Below are 16,178 nucleotides of genomic sequence, written 5' to 3'. Positions count from 1 at the left end.
AGACGTGAGAGACGGCGATTGTGTCTGTGATGAACAGGATGTGAATGTGTCTTCGAGAGTATTCTCACTCCATGATCAATACAAAATACTGTTTTGAGTCAGAAGGAAAAGTTCACCAATCTAAAAAAGAGTGATTCAAGAGGCTAAACAGCACCAGAGCGTCTTATTTTCTCCCGAAGGCCAGTGCCAACCACTGTCACTGAAAGAAGATTAAAGAGGACAAAGAAGAAAAACAAAACCTGTTGACAAGAAGACAGCAGAAAAACACTTTTGGAAAACACTGAGAAAAAAAAAAGATTTTTGGTTTCGAGACACCACAGCTCACAATCTCACATACCCGGTATGGTCTTATGCTAATAGTATTTCAAGGCATATCAACATCCATGTCAGTTTTAAACAAGCAGCCTTCAAATTAACATTTAGATGGAAGTGACACTTCAGGACCTCGCGAGTCAGAGATCAGGAAAGAGTGGGTGCAAAGAAACAGGGTCCATCAAAATCATTTTGCACGCCTCAAGGAGATGTATAAAGTGCAGTCTGAGTTAAAATCACCCACTGGATTAAAAGCCCATTAACTCAATTATTGACAGGTGTGTCTTATGATCTACCGTGGAGAAGAGACTAGATCTGCTTATTTTCGTCTATTCGTCTATACGTCGCCACAAGCAACAGTGATCAGCAGGGATGGCTGCTGAGTGTGTGAAGGCGTTCACACTTGTAGAATACCCTTTGGACTCAATGGACAAAGACTCTAATCTGTAAATCCGGCCCCAGCATACACGCAGTAATTTGTAGCTAAATGTACACCCTGCAATTTCTCACACTTACAGTCTCACTCCTTCTTCTCAGCCTCACACAATAAGCTCCTCTGTACCCATCTGATCCCGTATTTTTGCACAACATCCCTCCCATATAAGGGCTGTGGCGTCACTGTGAACCTCTTCCCTCTCAGGCCATGAAAGCCTGCACAAACAGATGATTGGCAGCTCCATTAAAGAGAAAAGCGAGCAAAAGGAGTGTGACTGTACTCCACGCTCTATGTGCTGCTCTCCTCTGCCAAGTACGCAGCTACACAGATGTATGAATCTCTATCCTCATGTCCTTACGTGGACCTCCAAACAAAATGAGCTGCCAAACAGGTTGGAAATTTGAACCAAAGAAACCCACACATAGTAACGCACACATGGAAATTATTATCCTTTCTCTGTCTGCGTGTGTTTTAAACATTTTTCCTTCTCTCATTCTCTTTTTCTATGTGTTCCACAGCAAGGTTACCTCTATCTATTCAGCCTGTTAATTCAATAAGCATTGCAGAAAAAGCAGGATCAATTGGCAAAATGTTTTTTTTTTAAATTATCGAGGATATTTTAGGTGGGCAAGGATGTCCCACACTTTATACTCAGATAAATATCTGTGAGATATAGAAGAACATGATTACATGAGAGGTTTATTAAACTTTAACAACACTTAACTGCTGCAAACAGAGTTTTAAATGAATTTAGTTGGCCAAATGATTAGTCACTATAATAAAAACACAGAAATTTGGCATGCATGGAAACACTGTTTCAAATGCATTCACATAAAATGATCTCATCATGGTGTTGGTCTGTGTTTTTGTTTTTCTTTTATATACTGCTTCACCTATAGCCACCATGGTCTACCTGCTGTTACTGAGCCAGCTGTGAAGGTCCAGCTGACCTGTCAGGACTAGAGATTATCCAGCTGTCTGCAGCTCTGAGGGAAGCTCATACATAATGACAGTGCAACAGGTTTGGTATTGAGTAGGATGGCAGGATTGGATGACTTCCAAATGTTGTAAAGCAGAAAGATACAAGACATTATTGTTCAGCACTATGCAAGATATGTGCCTGTAATGTGATCTGTAGCAGGATGTCAATGTTGGCTAACATAATCGATACAATATATCTACTCACCTTATCATTAAATGAGAAGCTTTCCCTGCAATTGCATGCTGTGGAAAAACAGCCACTGGCACTCTTTCCCTGTGTTACTGGGTTGCTTTGATTACCAGGGGAGATAAGAAAGAAACACTCATCAATAATGCAAAAACGCAATTAATGACTTCCCCACTTCTGACTGATCTCCCATCCCGGACCCCTGCACTGCTGCAATCCCCACCCCAATCCATCCCCGCACAATTACAGACAGGAACAAGACAAATATGGAAATGGGAAGCCATTTCTTAACATGTGAAAGGCACAATCTGGATTCCAGCTTAATGCTTTGTTGTCAGTGTCACACCCTCTCACATCGGTCCTAAATCTCCAGACCACAGTAATTGATGTGCATTACTTCCCTTTGCCTGCACTATAGTTTGAATCTCAAACTTTGCTTTACTGAAAAATTATGCTTGTTTGCATTCTGAATGCGGAAACAAACACCAAAACAAGTCTAATTGCTTGTGTAATTGCAAGAAAAATTATAGGTTTGGTACTTGCACTAATTTTGAGCCTTTTTCAGAGGCTGGTGAAAACATGTTTAAACATGTTTAAACACGTTTCAGGATTTCTGTGAATACTGACAGTATATACTAAATTTCCAGGCTATGTCGAATTAATTTGAAAAAGTAGCACATTGCAGTTCTTGAGCATTTTACCCATGCAGTTTTTCACTCACAAAAAATTTATAAAAAGTCCCTCAGTGGTTGTCAGGTGATGACATTTCATCTCACCACCTGTCAAACACCATTTAACAGAGAATTTAGCAAGCATGAAAACAATTTCAAATGATGTCTGAATAACATGTTACTCATTGTGTCAGGACTGGTATGAAGATGTGTCTATCCAAGCTCAGCTCACCGTGTATAGGCTCTAAAAATGGTTGTGCTGATAATATTTCTACCCAGTGATATTAAACATATATAAGTCTTGCTTTCAAACCATGGCAGAGATCAGTTATATATGTTATATTTTATATTCTGTCTCCTAAAAAAATTCCATGTTGATGTAAAATTAAAAGCCATTAAAATTGTAAGATTAATTGACTTCTATATCTTTTCCCCCCCAAACCAACTGCAGGTATAGCCTCATCTTTTTCCAAATATGTTCAGTGGTGTGCTTCAGTCCACGAAAACAAACATGTGTCCTCGTCACGAATACTAAACTTTTCCCTATTTTTTTTCTTTTTAAAAGGGTGTGTGCGTGTTTTGTGTGCAGTGAGGAGTTGCGGGGGGCGGGGGGCAGACGCTCTCATCATCATCATCATCATCATCATCATGACCATCAATGAGTAGGCTCTGTAGCCTTCAGTGCAACGTGATAAAAGAGTACTCCACCTACGCTGCTGATTGGCGTTACGCAGGTATCCAGCTATTATTTATTACCGCAAAGCCTAGACGCTTCATTTATCCTGACTGGCTCTCACAGCGGGATCTAGCCGATTCCACTCTACTTTGTACTTGGGCGCACTCAGCTGACTTGCCAACCGCATTATCTGCTCGACAGAAAACAGGTAAAAGCTAAAAATCATGTCTTAATGCTTAAAAATGATCTTTAAAATAACATTTAAACTGTTATCTTGTTTTAGAAAGAAGACAGTTTAAGGTTTACTTTAACTCTTTGGTAAAGGAACAGAAAGAAACACTGCGTAAAACTACTCTATTCATATTTTTCTGTCTTTGATCAATATGAATCTGTTATTTACTGATTTTGAAAATTTATCTTCAATCTAACTTTGCGAACAGTAAATTGTGCGTTTTTACGCACCGATTGCATCGTGCCTTGTGCGCAGTGGGTTTCTTAATGAAAATGCAATGAATTTTCCCATTACGAAAAGACCTTATAAAACGAATTGTTTTTGCACAGGCGATACCGACAAGATGAGAAGAGGTTTGCTACTGGTGACTTTTTTCCTCGTCATGGAATTTCGCTACAGCCGGTGCAGATGCGACGAGCCCGGATCGCGCAGATCAACTTCCGATGTAGGTTCCCGGGCGCGTAATGCAGAGTCTGAGAACATCTTTTAGAATAATCTGATTTTTTTTTCCTTCTCATTATTGCAGCAGACCATAGGCTTAGAAAACTTTAAGCGGAACATCCTGAAGAGATATAATGACTTGGATTATGACAGCTTTGTGGGTCTGATGGGGAGAAGAAGTGCAGGTGAGTGTTTTGAACAGGCGAACATGCCATATATATATATATATATATATATATATATATATATATATATATATATATATATATATATATATATATATATATATATATATATATATATATATATATGTAATGCTGAAGCGATAAACTAAAGAATGAAATATTTGATGCAATGTTTCTGAAAATCTCACCGGTCTTCTGTTTTTGCTTTATTTTCTTCATCAGAGGCTGACGCTGAACAACCACCCCAAAAAAGTAAGATTTTGTAATTTACTTATGGCGTAAAAACCACTGTTTAAAATTGTCATAAAATATTGCATTTTGCTTTTTATATATAAGGGGAGATGGATGACATTTTTATTGGACTTATGGGACGGAGAAACGCAGAGACTGGTGAGTGTATGACAAGTGTCTAATATCCATGTCCTTTTAGCTTTGTCGCCTTTCATATTCATGTTTTTTCTATGTATATGTTACAGATAATGGTCCCTGGAGGAGAGAGTATCCAGAGAGGAGGGGCATTTTTCTCAACAAGTGCAGGCTGAGGTGAGCGCTTCTTCCTTATTCTTCAACAGACATCACCAAATGTCAGCTGTTTAGAAAAATAAGATAATGATCATCCTGCATAATCAAGGATAAAACTGATTTCAGACATAGAAGTATGGAAGACTTGTGGCGTTTTAAAAGGGAGTGGTTTATGCACACCATCTGTATGCTTTTCATTTCTTAAAGTAAATCTCTACTTGTAGTTCTCACAGTGTATTTGGAGTACTTATGTCCATGTATGTGTTTTGTTTTGTTTTTCTGCAGGTTACTTCAGGGACTGTAGACACAGAGTTACTTTCATTTGGCTACAATGACAGAATATCACCGAGAACATCAACAGCAAACCAAATGTCTGATGGAAACGAAAAAACACATGTGATTCCCACTGTACCCGGCTTATGAAAGTGACAATGTACCAAGCATAATGTACGGTTTTATCTGGAGACAAAGCATAATTAGAAGTAATAAATTCTATTTCTTTATCATGTCATTCTTTTTCTTAAACTTCAAAATAAATGTAATTTTTTATACATAATTCATTCATTTAAATGTTGGTGCATTTTCCCTTGTTGTTTAGGTGATTCTTCAAGCTGTTGTCTCATGTTGAGACAATAATGTTCAATCACAGTGTTGGGTTAAATAAAATCAGGTGCTCAAACAGTTCGACAGGGGGTTTCAAATATACTCTGAAAGGTGGAAAGAAAACACTTTATTTTGCATTTCTGAAACAAACATTTCAAACATCCTGGCTCTGGTTTTAAAGCGTGTGTTAATTAGCTTGAGTTACAAACGTAATTTAAACAAAATTAATTTATTAACTTGAAGTATTTTATGCCAAATTAATTAATTACTCACAATTAATAATAAATGTCATACATCTATTGCTTTTTCCTGCATAACTCCAAGCACATTGGCTGTGACAATAAATTCAAACACTGATGACGTCAAATATAATTAAGGCTAAACCAGATGTTCATATTGGTTGAACACAGCTGAGACGTATGTAGCCTCCACTCAAACATCTCTTATCTTTAACAACTCACGCATGCTGTCATACTCAGTGGAATATAATGTAAGCTTTGTCAGAAGAAAAGAGTTTAGTTAGTGCACAGTAAAAGGGTTTTCTGAAAAAGTCATACTTTTCACCACAGTTCTTCTTGACTAATCACAGAAGGAAAGTAGCCACAGGTGCTCCTGATGTAGTTTCTGATAGCGATCAGACGCACTGCAGTTAAAACACATTCAGTACCATCTAAAACACAACACAGCTAATACAATACAGTGTTTTATTCGACTGCAGTCCTGTTCACAGTGAGATGGGAGTTTAAATTCTCTGTCTCCTTTTCCTCTGTCACCGTATCCTCTTTGGTTTGGTTTCCACTGAGAGAAAAGGCAACAGTCGTGCGATTCTTTCCGTCCTTCACCCCCTGAACTGCCTTAAGTCCCGCTGTTGCAGCCGTCTGCGAGTGTGAGCTGACATTCAAACCATGACGTAAAGAGGGCTGGTAGCGTGGAATATAACCATATGCTCTTAGGTGGTAGGTGTAGTACTCCATCACATACATCAGCTCTGCTTCAACATAATGAAACGATACAGCCAGGTCTGAGCAGCACTGCGGACCCTAAGGAAGAATAACACGCAGGTTAAAAACATAAACCACACACAGAACAATAAAAAGCAACTTACTTAAAATATGTTAAGACTGAAGTATTCATATTTTTACTATATAAGTAGCAGTCACCATCCATAATCACATTGATAGTCATTGCTATTGTAAACCATTGAGTTTTGCTTTAATGCCCACACCTGAGAACATGATCAGTAATGGTCCTTGTACAAAGTGTACAACGCTCTCTGCTTTAGATCTCTGAACTGAAATGTAATTTTCAACAAAATATTGGATTTAATTAAGATAAATAACCACATACGGGCCAAAGAAAAGAGAGAGTGCTACGCAGGAACCTTTTTTTCATGCAAAAAGGATTTTGTTGAGATTACTGCTATCAATTCAGTGTAGAAATCCAACGTCAGATCGATAGACAAGCAGCCAAATGTGGAGACAGGCAGGGTGAAAGACAGTTTGCCATCTGCACAGGCAGCAAGCAGTACATTGGAATTCTTGGATGTTAGCTTTTTCACAGCTTCACAGCTAGCTTTTTTTCTTTTTAGAGTTAAAATTGGAGCACAGTTAGTAATAAATACACAATATAAATACAGACTATATAAAACAATACAAAAATATTACTTTAAATTAGTTTGTTTCCTCCAAACTGTTATACTGGCTTCTAAGCCTGCATCTCAGCAAAATGACTCAGGAAGATATTTGCACTATTTCAAGCTGTCACTAACCATACAAGAGTAGTGAGCACAGTATTCAAAAACAGGGCAGCATATAAATGATTTAATAAGAAAAGAACTACACTATTCGGATATTTATTTTATAAATGCTATGCTTTGGAACAATATGAATAAAATGAATAAAATACTAGAACAAGGGAATATACTTTTCATAAACGGTCACACGTCATCACAGTTTTTACTTTTCATTGTCTGAGGAAAAAAAAATAATTGTGGCTTAAAAATATTAAAAGTGCATTTATGTTCTTATTACCCTTTTTTTTTTAAAACAGGAATAAAGCAGCTCCATACTCAGGCAGACAGCAGTTGACAGCATCAGTAATGAACCTGCCTCATTTTAATTGCAAAGTACAATAGATTAGTTGCATCATCAGCAACAAATTGACCAATTTTCCCCTCTGTTGACAGGACATTGTCTGTGCTGCAATCATCTACTTTAAAATGAACACTTTCTTTTTTCCAATTCAATTATTGTTTGCAAGGGTCAGGCACACAACTTGAATGTGTTAGATACTCACATATTCATTTATTTTAGTCGGTACTCTTCTGATGATTCATTTAAATCAATGCCTATATTTCTAATTCAAAGTAAAACATACAAAACATAAGGCAACAGTTTTTAAATTCGATTCTAAATAAATATATATGAGATATAAATTGGTCAGGGTTATTGATTATTCCTTGACATGTTCAGAGAAGCTGTTGGGCGTGATTAAATCAGTTACTTGGTTAACTGACTAATCCTGCTTGGGGTGATAACCCTAGATGAACTGTAGGTTTGGAAAGGCTTATGTTTCACTCATACATTTGGTCTGGAAATCAAAGCAAACTTTCCACTGAATAGCTGGATAATTTATTTACTTATTTATCAGTTTCTTTAAGTATCACCTATGAACAAGTGGTCACGTGTTGCAACACTCTTTGAGCCAAGTAGTTTTAACCACTTTACTCTTTAATTTATCATATTAGATTTGTGCCAAGCGTAGCTTTTCTTTATTCAACCTTTTTAAGCATGGCGTCACCTGTAATTTGTAAAACTGTGCTTTCAAAGTAGTTTCCTCAACCCTTGATAACTTGGATTACTGTGAAGGTAGCATTAATGCTCAACAATATACATCCATTAGCCACTTCATTAAATTTACCTTGCTAGTGGCATTCAGACCTGCCTTAATACTGGCATATATTCAACGAGGTGCTGGAAACATTCCTCAGAGATTTTTCTCAATATGAAGCTGACAGCATCATGCATTTGCTGCAGATTCATGGGCTCCACATCCATGATTTGAATCTCCTGTTTCACCACATTACAACGGTGTTGTAATGTGGTGAAACAGTGGTGATAAAGGGATGCAAATGGTCAAAAAATAATAGTAACGTAGGCTCTGGCATTTAAACAATGCTCAGTTGGTGCTGTGCCAAGTGTGCCAAGAGAATATTCCTGCGAGACAGGCAGGATGGGATCATACCTTCATGTTGTTATGGCAATTTCTGACCGGACCACCCGATTGTTTTAATGAGCCTGTGCGAGACTCATTTTTCTGTTCTTAACTGACAGTAGTGGCAACCAGTGTGGTTTTCTACTGCTCTAGTACATCTGCTTCAAGGCTCAAGATGTTGTGCGTTGAGAGATGTTCTTCTGCATATCTTGGTTGTAACAAGTGTTATTTGAGTTACTATCTGGCTATTCTTCGTTGACTTCCACATCAACAAGGCATTTTCACCCAGTGAACTGCCTCCCACTAGATATTTTCTCCTTTCTATGTGAACTGTACAGATGTTTATGTAGGAAAATTCCAGTAGGGCAGCAGTTTCTGAAATACTTAGGCCAGCCCATCTGAAACCATCTTCCCCATTCTGATAGTCAGTTTGAAAGTCTCTAGGTCATCATGATCAGGCCTACATACCTACATTCACTGAGTTTCTGCCATGTGATTGGCTAATTGGCTGCTACAGTATGTGTGTCCAATGAGTCCACAAATTTTGGAGCAAATTATGTTGCCATCCAAAGGAAGGCCTTTTTTTTTGTTTTTAAAGAAAAAGCCTTCCTGGTTTCAGTCAGAATATTGCCAATATTCTGATTTCATGTCTCCATATTTAAAATGTTAAACTGGGTAGCTTACAAGTCCAGATGCGCCTTCGATTGAAAAAGTTTGGCATGGTATGACACTAAAATTCAAAGAAGGGCTTGAACTGTTGATAATTTTTCTATATCAAACAAAATGGTAAAACCTATCACTTTCAAAGCCAAAGAAGCTGACCTTAGTCCTCAAACAGTTTTGTTAAATGAAAACATGATACCACACAGCAGCAAACACGTTCCTGATCCAACTTTTTTTGAAAGTTGTATGTGTCTGACATCAAATTCAAAATTTGATTATTTTTCTAAATTAGGAACTTTTTAGTGTTAGCACTTAATATACAGTCATTGAACTACTTTCAGTTAAAGACTGTAAACAGTATTGCCTATGTGACAATAAGTGTAACTTTCACTAAGAAAAAAAGTGTATACACTTTTTTAAATGAAAGACCTCTGTCACTTGAATGGAAGACATAAGCTAATGACATTAAAGGATTTCTAATTTGAGGTTCAGTCTGTCATCAGCATGACGTCCTAACCTAACTTGCCCCTTTCTAACAAGGTTAATCCACTCACTGTTTGTCTGCTTTATCTAAGCACTGTCTGTGAACTGGATTTTAGAAATGACCTTTGTATGAAAATGTTGATTTCTTTGTTTTTTACCACCACTATGTGTAAGCCCATTTCACTATTACTCGCTCAAAAATAAAACTAATGTGAGGGGACTTGCCTCAACAATTGGGTAGTAGCAATAGCTCCAGTACCAGAAGCTCTTGGAGAACTTGCCAGTAAGATGGTGCTCTGGCACAAATGGGTGAAAAGTTTCTCGTTGCAAAGTGTCTCTGGAATCTCCTGCCAGAACACCCATCTTCTCCAAACACTGACCGAGCGCTAGGTCTTCCACAGGGGTCGTGTGTGTGCAAACCTTGGTTCGAAAGCCTTCCACAAATCTTTTGAGGGCTTCTTTACTGAGTACATAACCTGCTCCCCCACTCATGTAACCTTGTTTGGTATAAGGTTTGAAGCGCTTGCCAAAATAGATTGGTTCTTCGGAGGAGTGGTTGGACAGAATCCAGCGCAGGTTGTCCACCACCACATAGGTGTCATCATCTGCTTTTAAGAACCAGTCTGCTTCATTCCCGTGGTGTTCGTAGACATAATGGAACGCTCGAATGGTCTTCCAGTAGAGCTGGTCACGGCCCTCCTTTGTCCCCAGGCCCACAGTGGGGAAGTCAGGGTCGTCCACAGAGCTCATGAACACGACGATGTTGCAGTGCCGACTCCAGGTAGCCCTGACATGTTGGGCCCTGCTCTGTAGGTTATACGGCCCCGTCATCACCCAACAGAGAACACGTACTTTCTGATACAACATATCTGCCACCTGGCTGTCTTCATCTGGAGGGACACATGACAGTATATAGCAGTGTTAACTGGTATGCAGTTGACCTGTTGCATTTGTCATTCTACAAGTCACACCACTCTACTTAACACATTTGGATACATATGCAGTTAGTTCCCTTCCACATTCTTTCAGCTGTCATCATTTTGGCCTTGCCAATTGGAAGTACCATGAAAGCAATAGTGGAAAAATTCCACATGTGCATCACAGTCCAAAACACAATAGGTATAATCATCATTATACAGTCTAAAGTAGACTTTCTGCTATTTCAAGTCTGTTGTGTCTGTAAACCAATCTCTGAACTTTAAGGCAAAGTTCAGTCATGAGTTTATAATGTTTCCTGCACTGTAAATATGTGAAAGCTATTATTAAATTAGAAAAAAAAACTTTTATTCATAGAGCTAAATGAGTGTAACGCACCTGTACGGTGAGGAAGGTGCAGATTGATGAGAGCAGCTCCCTCTTTCCTCCAGCTGGTTTGCCTCTCCCTTACAGCAGTGACTTTTTCCTGAGCTCCTGACAGAACAGGATAACTTCTCTCAAACCACACCTGGTGAAGGAAGAAGTACGTACTGCAGGCCCCCAAAATGAAGCCCAGCGAAAAGCCCAATCTGGAGCTGAAGCCTTTCATGGCGATAATGTCTCCACAGCTGCGAGGTCCAAGTTAGAACATGTCTACATGAAACAGCACCACACTCAGTCAATTTGATGCACAGCCAAACCACAAAGGCCAAAAAACATCAGACATTAAACTTCTTTTGTGTTACATGTGTAAGGTGCTCGATAGCAGACTGACTGCATGTAGTTCTACAATTAATTTTGCCATCATTGTATATTGTTTATTTATATTATAATACTTTGCCTCAGGATTTTTGTCTTTAAAACCATTTCAATGTTTATGAAGTCATAGTGCACTGACACTGCAGTAGACATGCGTTTAATGTATAATGTGCACAAATGGTGACGCTCGTGCCTAGATAAGCCGTTTGATTTATTATGGTGACGTCACGTCAAGACCTCCTCCTTTTGTTTAGTTTAAAGACGGGATGATTAAAACTAATATCAGATGCACTGCAACACTTCAATTCAGTTTGTCGCTAGAGCAAAAAAAGACTGTAGTGAAGTGCTTTTGACACGCACTTCATAACAAACTGTCAGCGGGCCGCTGGCAGTGTTTTTCATTGCGTCTGATGAGGTTAAAGACCCCAAATCCGAGACAGATGTTAACGATTAACGCGACGAGAAATGTTTATGGCAAAGCAGCTTCTCTCCTGTATGCTGCTCTTCTACTTTATCCAGACGATAAATAAAATGACGTGACAATCTGGTTACAATAATCAGGGATTCGTCCGTTGAGACAATAAATGAATAAACATGACAGAAACTGGTTTGGCAGCAAAATGAGGCCAAAGGGAACCCAGATCGCTTTCCAGCTGAAATAAATGAATACCAAAAGTTTCGTGTATGTCCACTGAGTAAATAAATGAGAAATAAATAAAATCCTTTAAGAGACTCCCTCCCTCCTGTATGTTATTTACCTTTGCTGGGGATCAGTCATTTGTGAGCACGATGTGCTTGTCACCCCAAGCAGCAGCTAAAATATTTCCTGAAAAACAGCACAAGGACGCTACACCTGTCGAGCACACGGCTACATGCAGGTCTCATTCATCCGAAATACTGTTTCTCAGTGAAGTCCTCCCTGCACTGTGTCGCCAAATAAGATGATTACCAGCAAAGAAAAGCCTCTGTGCAGATTTACATTCTTCTACCTCGCGGTGGGTAAGCTCTGAAAATGAACGCTGCCATTGGTCGCCTGTCGGTGACGTATGAGGAAGCGCTCGTCCGCGTCCTGAGAAATAATAAAGACATTTTATCGTTAGATTGTTTCAGGTGATCAAGATTTGTTTGTCACAAGTGAAAATGGTTATTCGGAGACGCCAGTGAGACAGCTACAGGGTAATGGTAAATGATGGCGACGACTTGTTGTCTGCAAATAATCGCCACTAGGTGTCACCCTTACAACGGCTCTAAAAGGCTTCAAGCCAGCTCCAGCAATCATAAGCACTTTACGTTAATGCAAGCCCTTTCAAACAGATCTTGAAGTGCATTCCGAGTCACCTGTTGCCATGGATCCCCATTTCGTCTCTTGTAGTTAAAGCCAACCTAGCAATAACTACCCTCTCAGCTCCCCAGTTAGTAAAGACTTTTTAATGCTACCTTACAACAGCTCTAACCAATAAAACAGTGGCTATGATCCTGTTTTGATCTCTGTTCTACAGCTGGGTTCTCAGCTTGCTCCAGATAAGCAAATGTAATATATACACAAGTGTGACTGAATGTAAAGCTTAAAAAATGTAATGTATTTAAAAATTTACAACATATACCAAAAGTGCTAACAAAGCACTTATGAAAGGGACTAAATTTCTAGAGTTTTGATGTTCTTGAACCTCTAAACTCACACAGTTTTATTCAGTTGTTGGTCATTTTCACCTGTTGTCATTCGTGGTGGAAATCCAAAGTCAAACTGTGAGAGTACAAAGTGTTTTCTCTTTCATTTAGTAACTTCTGCAAAGAGAGCAACACTATTTAAGACTGTAAAGCAAATGTCTCACTTCTAAGGAGGAAGTGATTTTTTAAATATCTTGTCCAAAAAGAATGTCTACAGTGCAAAGAGAGTAAGAAAAAGAGTAAGAGCAAATTTTATGTAAGTGATAAAGCTACACTTTTTATATGTACAATCTCTGTTCGTACTTTGTCTATTTAGAGTATACTGTGCACTAAGAAAGATCTTTAACAGCTGCACAGAGTAAGACTGGTTAATGTGAATCAGCTTATATTTTTATACTGCAATATACAAAAAAACAGAAAATAAAAACAAGAACATTTGATCAGAACAGATTATGCAAACCTTTTATGGAGTAAATTCTGATTCCATAAGATTCTGTGTTAGAGTTTATTGTGTTTATTATACTTTATTTTGGTAGGGGATATAAATGATGCTGAGTGAGGACTGGGATGGAGATATGAAAGAAAGGTCTCGTGTTACTGAAAACAAATTTTGCAGAACTGAAACACATGTGTATGACACATTGGAGAAAAACAAACTTTTGCTAGATACCACAAAAGTTTTGAGTCAGTACTGTGATCTTGACCAGGACACCTACCGGTAGGAGCGATTCATAAATTTTTATTTTAAGCTTGGCCTAAACTATAAAGCAATTAAATTGGTGCTTGGCAATAGATACATTGTTTTATATAAATGAGAGACATCTGAAGAGAATTCTTAGCGAAAGGGAAAACACTTGTCGCAAGACGTACTCTGACCAGTCTTGGTTGAATTCATTAACAACCAACTGCAGTATTCTGGACAGCTGCAGAATACTGTATGTGAAAAAACAGGAACCATAGGCAAAGCATGAGAAAACAGGATGTGCACTTGGTGTTGAAGGAGCTGGATCCCCAAACGGTGGCTTTGAGGCAAGCAAGACATTTCAGGCGAAGGAACTGTTTTCAAAAGGGCCGATCCTCAGCTGGCACCTGGATTTATATAATACAGTGAAGCCATGTGGCATCTGTATCAATGGAAGTGTTTCCCAAAAAAAATAATCTAGCATGCCTACACAGGAAATAGTAATCAAAAAGTTATTGTGGGGTGTGGCTAGGCTGTCCTAGGGGTGTTGTGAAGGGTGATCTTGGAACTGAAAATGAGCATGTTAGAGGTTTTCAGCATTTCCTTGTAACTATGGGCCCAAACAACACCATTGAAACACCAGTCAAAGAGTAAGCTATTGGTGGCATTTTCTTTGCTGCCAGTGTCTGGAATTTTGGTTGCTCTTGTTCACAGAAATCAGAGACAACAGGTACTTTCATGGTGGATTTTGGAATAAAAACCTTGTTCAGTTTTGTTGCATGGGACTTCAAGTGAGTTAATAAATTATGTTTTCATACGTGTTTGGATGCATCTCTGATTGAGTGAAAGAGGGAAAGGGACGAAAGAACAGAAAGTTGTAGAGAGGAGAGAAAGCAGAGTGATAGATTAAAAGAGGGGTAGTTTGACCTCTCAGCTGCAAGTGAAAATTAACTGCTGTTTCCTCAGACTCGATAGGGGTAGGGGGTTAGTATGAGGGAACAGAGAGACTTGGGAAAAGAAATAGACAGGGGAGGGAGAAGAGACAGGAATGGAGAGTACCTGGGAAGTAAATGAAATTAAAACTTTGTGTAAGTGCTATAATTTAGGCTACTACTTTTTTTTTTAGGAAGGCATGTATGCAGAGTTCTTAAATGTATGTATTCTTTTTAAGTCCACTCTCACCAGAGTCCAGTAATCCTGTTCTAACAGGAGTGAAAGGTACATTACTGGAAAAGCAAACAAAAAAGACAACCGATCGGCTATGGGGCGAACCAGCATTACTCACTGTCTTAGTCAACAATCCAGCATTAAATGGCTGTCTTCCTCCAGCTTAAATGGGAGCAAATCCCTGCCAGGTGTGGTATTAAGCCCAGGTGCAGCTAGACAGGTGCTGGAGGAAGACATGGTTTTACAAAACAATGTGTGGTTAGAGACTACACACAGAGGGCAAGAAAGAAGCAGGTGAGTCAGGACAAAATGAGCTTAAGCAATGAAATGTTAATTATTGATGCAACAAAATTAAGCTCTAAACTAATAAGAGATCATTGTTTTCAAAGCAGGAACACATGATTGACTTTTTTTTTTTTTTAAATTAAGGGAATCCAAACTACAGACGTTATTGAATTTGAGTATAAATAAATTTCCATGTTTTGTCCATTTTTACTAGTCGATAACACTAACATAAATATCTAAACCACCTTGTGGTGGATAGGCGTAGCTTTGGGTCACGTGATGTTGATAGTAGTACTAGTGATTGTTATATCACCTGTTCACTTCCCGAGCGAATTTTTCTGAATGAGTGAGTGATGGAGGAAGTCGACTTTTGCAGACCGCTAAAGCCTGGAATAGTTTGATCACTGTTGTTTTTGGATGGATTTTAAAGATTTTTGATAACAAATAAAGGAGTCTTAAATTGAAAGTTTGAGTTATGTTTGAACAGCGGGTGTGTCAACATTATTCCCTATTCAGCTGCTCAGCGACTCAAAGGTTTGACAGTTGCCAGTACACCTTACCCACAATTGTCGATGATCTTACCTGTGTTGGTTCACATAATTCAGTGTTATCACAACAGTATCATTGCCATCTGCTCTATTCAGGTCCTCTTCAGGATTTCATACAACTGTATCTGCTTCATTTATGACTGGAACAAATTCAAAAGCTTCAGGACAGGTGTGCTGGGACTTTAGTTGCGAGAATTCACCAAGAACTGTGCTGGTTAGATCAATAATGTCAGAGCAGTGGTCAGGGAAGTCATTGCAAAGCTGAAGTTGATTTGAAGCATTTTCATTATCAGGATCACTTGAGCCAGTCTCCTGCGAGGGAGGTCCCTGCTCCCGAGTGGGTGGGAGTGAATGCCTGCATGCTTTCTAACTGCCTGCTCTAGTTATTCAGTTCCTTGGGAGATTTAGCTCCAGATGTGGTCCAATGGACGGAGGAGTGCCAGGCGGTATTTGTGCAGATGAACAAGGCTCTATGTGGGGAAGCCCTACTCTACTAACTTTTCCCTCCCTTTATTGTGCAGATTGAACAGAGGGCTAGGAGCAGTTTTG

The 16,178-nt window shown here is 38.8% G+C and overlaps 2 protein-coding genes across 3 annotated transcripts; one reads left to right on the top strand and one right to left on the bottom strand.

Annotated features, from left to right (window-relative positions):
- Window positions 1-3,340: 3,340 nt before the first annotated feature.
- On the top strand, window positions 3,341-5,307 carry tac3a (tachykinin precursor 3a). The gene is made up of 7 exons (XM_031746822.2): window positions 3,341-3,471; window positions 3,825-3,940; window positions 4,022-4,121; window positions 4,344-4,373; window positions 4,458-4,511; window positions 4,598-4,664; window positions 4,929-5,307. The coding sequence occupies exons 2-7, from the start codon at window positions 3,839-3,841 to the stop codon at window positions 4,945-4,947; spliced, it is 372 nt and encodes a 123-aa protein (XP_031602682.1). The 5' UTR covers window positions 3,341-3,471; window positions 3,825-3,838; the 3' UTR covers window positions 4,948-5,307.
- A 51-nt stretch (window positions 5,308-5,358) lies between these two features.
- c1galt1a (core 1 synthase, glycoprotein-N-acetylgalactosamine 3-beta-galactosyltransferase, 1a) lies at window positions 5,359-15,767 on the bottom strand. 2 transcript variants are annotated; one of them, XM_031746960.2, is made up of 5 exons: window positions 15,664-15,767; window positions 14,915-15,019; window positions 10,920-11,174; window positions 9,831-10,495; window positions 5,359-6,286 (listed from the first exon to the last, which is right to left on the bottom strand). In XM_031746960.2, exons 3-5 carry the CDS (start codon window positions 11,128-11,130, stop codon window positions 5,951-5,953), a joined length of 1,212 nt encoding a protein of 403 aa, XP_031602820.1. In that variant the 5' UTR covers window positions 11,131-11,174; window positions 14,915-15,019; window positions 15,664-15,767; the 3' UTR covers window positions 5,359-5,950. The 2 variants fall into 2 exon arrangements, with proteins under 2 accessions (XP_031602820.1, XP_031602819.1); XM_031746959.2 differs by lacking the exons at window positions 14,915-15,019; window positions 15,664-15,767 and adding exons at window positions 12,038-12,348; window positions 12,520-12,541.
- Between the last annotated feature and the right edge of the window lie 411 nt (window positions 15,768-16,178).

This window comes from Oreochromis aureus, linkage group 20, assembly GCF_013358895.1.
Source record: "Oreochromis aureus strain Israel breed Guangdong linkage group 20, ZZ_aureus, whole genome shotgun sequence".
Taxonomy (NCBI): Eukaryota; Metazoa; Chordata; class Actinopteri; order Cichliformes; family Cichlidae; genus Oreochromis; species Oreochromis aureus.
The sequence above is the reverse complement of the archived record's forward strand: the minus strand, read 5'-3'. Positions and strand labels throughout refer to the sequence as shown.

What these genes read in the sequence shown, in the direction of transcription:
- tac3a (XM_031746822.2), top strand. Translation starts at nt 3,839, where the DNA reads ATGAGAAGAGGTTTGCTACTGGTGACTTTTTTCCTCGTCATGGAATTT. An exon ending in CGCGCAGATCAACTTCCGAT is followed by an intron (nt 3,941 to 4,021) that starts GTAGGTTCCCGG and finishes TCATTATTGCAG; the next exon opens with CAGACCATAGGCTTAGAAAA. An exon ending in TGAACAACCACCCCAAAAAA is followed by an intron (nt 4,374 to 4,457) that starts GTAAGATTTTGT and finishes TTTATATATAAG; the next exon opens with GGGAGATGGATGACATTTTT.
- c1galt1a (XM_031746960.2), bottom strand. Translation starts at nt 11,130, where the DNA reads ATGAAAGGCTTCAGCTCCAGATTGGGCTTTTCGCTGGGCTTCATTTTG. An exon ending in GCACCTTCCTCACCGTACAG is followed by an intron (nt 10,496 to 10,919) that starts GTGCGTTACACT and finishes GTGTCCCTCCAG; the next exon opens with ATGAAGACAGCCAGGTGGCA. An exon ending in GCTACTACCCAATTGTTGAG is followed by an intron (nt 6,287 to 9,830) that starts GCAAGTCCCCTC and finishes ATTCTTCCTTAG; the next exon opens with GGTCCGCAGTGCTGCTCAGA.